General features: G+C 37.3%; 1 protein-coding gene across 1 annotated transcript; it reads right to left on the reverse strand.

Moving 5' to 3' along the window:
- Positions 1-1,335: 1,335 nt before the first annotated feature.
- On the reverse strand, positions 1,336-2,457 carry LOC137707722 (uncharacterized). The gene is made up of 2 exons (XM_068446625.1): positions 2,063-2,457; positions 1,336-1,912 (listed from the first exon to the last, which is right to left on the reverse strand). Exons 1-2 carry the CDS (start codon positions 2,455-2,457, stop codon positions 1,336-1,338), a joined length of 972 nt encoding a protein of 323 aa, XP_068302726.1.
- Between the last annotated feature and the right edge of the window lie 3,405 nt (positions 2,458-5,862).

Here is a 5,862-nt window from a genome sequence, read left to right on the forward strand (position 1 = left end):
AATATACATATAGTATGCACAAATTTAATGAATTCACGAACCAAATTCAAGTGTGCCCAACATATAGACATGCAAGGATTATGCACGCAGTATGCATGAATTGATGAACGTGTTTCAATCAATTAATTTCCACCAAACTCTAAACCAAATGCACAATACAATTTAACATCAAGAACTTATCAGTACAAAACACTAATTTGCACCCAAAACCCAAAATTCCCAATTTTACAAAACCTAGATTCAAATAATGAAATTTCATTTCAAATCGTACCTCTTTTTGGATTTTTCCATTGAAATCTTTTGGAAATGATGTGCAAATGCTAGGGTGGAAAATTTTTCAAATATTTCGAAAGGATGTACAAATGCACAACACACCTCCTAAATATATAGAGTGGATATAAAAGGTTACATCGGTCGGAAACTGGGGTAAAAAAGGGTTGCATTGGCCGGAAATGGGGTGGAAAAGATTGCGTCAATTGAAAATGGGGTGGAAAAGGGTCGTGCCGTTTGGGGTTAGGGTTCTTGGAGCTAAGGGTTAGGTGCTATAGATTTTTGAACAAGGAGGAAGAAATGTTGACTTGGATTTACAAATTAACCCATTTAAATATAAGGGCAATTAGGTCATTTCAAGGTGTAGGAAAAATCCTATTTATGTCCAATTGTTATGCATCGTGTGTGCATCAGTGTGCATATTTGAAATGTCATATTTCTGTCCCAAGATTAAGAATTGTCCTATTTCTGGATATTCCCCAACAAATTAAGAAATCTTTGCTTGCAAGTGCCAGCTTTGAGCAAGGCTTGCCTTGGCACTAAGGCCATCTCCAACCGATCCGGCTAGAGGGCCATTGGGCCGAAAATAGCCCAAAATGACACGAAAACCGTCTTTAACCGAAGGCTAGGCCAAAGGGCTCGTGGGCCCCATTGGGCCATAATTGGAGAATTGGCCTAATCGATTGGCCCAAACCAGCTAGCCAGCTAGCCCCATCCGGTCCAACATTTTGAATCCCAACGGCTACTTGCTGACGTCATGCAGACGTCAGCTAGCTGTTAAATTTGAATTTTTTTTTTGTACAATTTAAAAAAAAAAATTAAAAATTATATATATATATATATTCCTATAACTTCCTAAGCCATTAAACAACATTAAATAACATTAAGTAACATTAAACAACATTAAACAATATTAAACAACATCAAATAACATTAAGTAACATTAAACAACATAAAACTTAAACAACGTTAAAAAAAAACATTTAACAACATGAAACTTAAACAACATTAAAAAAAACATTTACCAACATAAAATTTAAACGCCTACTCCATGCTTCTTTTGGCCTAAAGATGTGCAACAAGATCTTGTTGTAGGTACTTGTTTGTAGCACATGAACGTGTCATCCTATGGCACCTCATGTACTCATTTAAAGAGATATTACCAGGTCTTGCACTCAAAGGCAAATTAGGGCCATCATGTATTTTTGCACGAGCCTTTCTTAACTTATTTGGATCCTCTTGGTCGTCATCAAACTCTCCATCAATATACCTATCCCAATCATCCTCCACAATCATGTTGTGTAATATGATGCATAACATCATGATGGAGTTCAAATTTTCTTGACTTAACCCTTTTGCCGTTTCCTTAATAATCTTCCACTGTGCTTGTAGAATACCAAACGCTCTCTTAACATCTTTCTGGTATGCCTCTTGGTGTAAGGTAAACCACCTTTCGGTGTCATTCGTAGGGTTTGCAATTGCTTGGACAAGTGTCGCCCACCTTGGGTAGATGCCATCTGCCAAGTAATACCTCATGTTGTATTGACGCCCGTTGACGTAGTAGTCAAGTTGAGGTGATTTACCTTCCATCAGATTATTGAAGAGGGGTAAATGCCCAAGAACTGTAATATCATTTTGGAATCTTGGGACTCCAAAGAAAGCATGCCAGATTTATGTGTCAAATGACACAACCGACTTTAACACAATAGTTAGCTTTCTTGATCTTCCGCTAAAGTTTCATTTCCTTCTGATGGGATAGTTCTTCCATTGCTAATGCATGCAATCTAATGACCCTATCATGGCCATAAAGCCACGGTCTTCAGCTTTGCGAATGAGCCGATCTAGATCTGTTTGATTTGGTTGATGAAGGTACTCCTCTTTGTAAAGCTGAACAATTGTGTAACAGTATTCAGTAAGATTATCAAGGCATGTAGACTCAGACATACCATATGTATCACCCATCGCATCAGTTAGGGAGACATATGCCAACATTTGGAGTGCAATAGTAAACTTTTGATGAGGTGAGAAACTAGAGTGGCCTGATCTGTCCAGTTTCTGTCGAAAGTATGGATTGACATGTTGGTGCTCAAAGACATGACACCTCATTCGGAAGTGACTTCTGAAATCCTCTTCGTTGTACACCGAGTTAGGGTTAAAGTAGTTGTTCATCATATTCTGATACGCCATCTCTCATTTTCGTGGCTTGTAGCCACGATCAGCAATAGAGCCACCCCATTGAGGTTGTTCTTCAGTTGCTTCACACGCCATGACCCTAGCCATGGCTGCCATATATGATGCATTGCGCCATGCTTCATCTTCTTGATCGGACTCCTCATCTTCTCGTCTCATATTCGCCCATTTAGCTTCCAATTCAGAATTGGATGAGGACCCCCAATTGGAATCCAAAGAGAATCCAAAGTTGGAATTCATTGCAAACTTGAACTGAAAGAGATTGAATTAAAGGAGATATTGAAGAGGGCAAAGCTGAAGGTGTGTGAATTATAGGCCAATATCCACCCTTTTTATGGACATTGGAAGCTGAAGATAAGAAGTGCCACATAGATAAAAATCCTATCTAAAATTCCCATAACCAATTACATCTCAACACGTGGCACTTGAAATCCTATTTGAAAAACTATTGAGATTACATATCAACAAGAAATCTGCAAAGTTACTCACAGATCGACACATGGCACTCGAAATCCGAGACGTAAAATTGTTGAGATTCCTTATCAACAAGAAATTTGCAAAGTTACTCACAGATCGACACGTGGCACTCGAAATCCGAGACGTAAAATTATTGAGATTCTAACTCGAAAAATTATTGACATTCCATCTCGAAAAATTATTGAGGTAGTTTAATTTAAGTAACCATATTAATTCAATTAAAATATTAAATTATGTTTGGCCCTAGGACCCTTTTTGGCCCTATCGGTTAGAGATGGTTTTTTGTCACAGGGCTATATTTGACCTATGGCCTTCTGGCCCCTTGGTTGGAGATGGTAAGAAATATGGCCTGGCATTGTTCATTAAAATATTAATTCCTTGGAGGGCTATAGGGCTAAAACGAGCCCTTTGGCCCTCATTTAGTTGGAGATGGCCTAAGTTGGGTATATTAGGACCTACTAATTGCCCTTCAACTTTTAGGCGGTGGAGCAGTGTTTTTGAGTTTTGGGCAATATTTTTTCCCCTTACCTTCCAAGCTAGAACTACTCTACAGAAGTACAAAAATTGGGGGTGCATGGGAAGTTGCGTTAAGGTGTTTGTGGATGTGGTGTTGGTGTTTGATGGTAGTTATGGAAGAAAAGTGGGTGAGATTAAATTTTTTCCAAACACATTAAAGATACAAAGAAATTTAAACTTACCAAAGCATGTTTAAAAAATTCATAATAATTCGTTTACAAGTGTGAAAAATGTGAAAAAATTACAAATGTTCGTGATCGCATCCTCTGTACTTTGACAATAGGTACATCGTCATTTGAATTTTAAAACCATACAAACCCTCACAAATTGTGTTTTTATGGGGAGATCAAAATAAATAAAAAATCATAATAATTAATGTACAAGTTGAAAAATGAAAGGATATATAAACCCTTGTGACTGCATCCTCTACGCTTAGACAATAGTTACGTTATCGTTTAGATTTTTAAAACCCTCCAAAATGTCATGAATAGTTTTTTTGTTTGAGCACAAAATTAATGTAAACGTGTGAAAATGTAAAAAAAAAAAAAAAAATAATAATAATAATATAATCACTCGTAATGACAAGTTTTACAACTTTTGTGCAGGGCTCAACTTCAAAATGTGACACCATTATCTATAAACCCTAGATTTATATTTAACCATTGATTGTTGTTTATGCTCTATTCTTCTCACCGGATTTCATTTTTCAAATTTTCTTTTTTAAAAACATGATCTTTAAGCGGATGCAGCAAAATCAAGGGCTCAACTTCCTATTGTGCACGTGGTTCTAAAAGATGCTAAGCGCTAGTCGGGCGGTGGGTTGGGGCCTAGCAATTTGGCGGCTAGGCAGGACTTAGGTGGGCGTCTAGGCGGACTAGGTGGATTTAAGTAAATGCATTATGTTTCGTGTAAATAAGTGTGACATCCCACATCGCCTTCCTTAAATCTATATTCCCATCCCTACCTAGCACGAGGCCTTTTGGGAGCTCACTAGCTTCGGGTTCCATGGGAACTTCGAAGTTAAGCGAGTAGTGCGCGAGAGCATTCCTAGGATGGGTGACCCATCAGGAAGTTCTCGTGTGAGTTCCCAAAAACAAAACCGTGAGGGCGTGGTCAGGGCCCAAAGCAGGCAATATCGTGCTACTGTGGTGGAGCGGGCTCGGGAAGTGGTCCCCCCCGGGCCGGGATGTGACAATAAGTATCTATTTAAAATTAAAATATATATAACTACAAAATAGAATGGCATATACATTATGAAGTATTGGAAAATAATGAAAAATTGGGCAACAAACATATAATGTGTGTTTATTTAAGTATTCAACAAGTCTCTTACAATTTATGGAGAAAAATAAAATGCAAAATGAAAGTTATCTAGTTTCTATTTAAGTGAGTCACAACTTAGGCGAGTGCCTAGGCGGGTTTGGACAGACTAGGCGATCTAGGCGAGCGCCTCAGTGGGTCTGGACGGACTAGGTGGGTGCCTCAGCAGGTCTAGGCGGGCGCCTCAGTAGGTCTAAGTGCCCTTTCTTAAATTTCAAGCGCCTAGGCATTAACTGGGGCGCTGGCCAGCCGCCTAGTGGCTAGGCAGGGATTTTTAGAACAGTGATTGTGCATATCCTTGAACATTTGATATTTTGTAGTAATGTAATAATTTTTTTTTTCATTAGGCTCTTATTTTGGTCTATGTGATACTTGAAAGACAAATATGTTTTTATGTTTTGAGGTAATATTTATATGACAATGTGGTATGTAGATACTAATTTAGTATTATGCTTTTCATTTGATTATTTATTGATTTAATAAATATTTTCTTTAAGGGTAAGGGGTTGGCTCACATTACCCATTTATTTTAACGGTGTTACATGACAAACCTGTGAAGATATCAGATATGTCACGAAAATAACATGAACACATAAAACACGATACGAATGCCACGTCTAGTATTTCTAATGAAAAAAATTGGCTTAATTAATTAAAACTCGTGTAATATATGAATTTTCCTATGTTAATTAAAATTGTGATGTTGCACACTGGCCCATATATGAATATCATGCTCACCTTATCATCAATTTAACTTTAGACTAAAAAGGTAAAAATTTGAATGGTTATTTTTGTATCAATAAAAAAATCTAAAAATATAAAAATGTGAACATATGATTCTCCATAAAACTCGAAACTGATTGAATCACTACCCATTTTACCTAAATATGTTGTGGTTGTGGAACTCCAAGTTTATTTAGTACTGTTGCACGTTGGCATCTTATGTGGTAATATGTTTATTAATAGAACCTTGACTTACCAGGCCTTAGGGATTTGGACTTTGATTTAGTTTTGCTCTCAAACTCGTGGTGTCCTTTCCTTTGTATATATTATACGTGAGAACAATTCCTGTGGGACAAAACTGCTAAA

The sequence above is a fragment of the Pyrus communis genome, chromosome 11 (genome assembly GCF_963583255.1).
Source record: "Pyrus communis chromosome 11, drPyrComm1.1, whole genome shotgun sequence".
NCBI lineage: Eukaryota > Viridiplantae > Streptophyta > Magnoliopsida > Rosales > Rosaceae > Pyrus > Pyrus communis.

What these genes read in the sequence shown, in the direction of transcription:
- LOC137707722 (XM_068446625.1), bottom strand. Translation starts at nt 2,457, where the DNA reads ATGGCGTATCAGAATATGATGAACAACTACTTTAACCCTAACTCGGTG. An exon ending in GGCTTTATGGCCATGATAGG is followed by an intron (nt 1,913 to 2,062) that starts GTCATTAGATTG and finishes TGGAGTCCCAAG; the next exon opens with ATTCCAAAATGATATTACAG.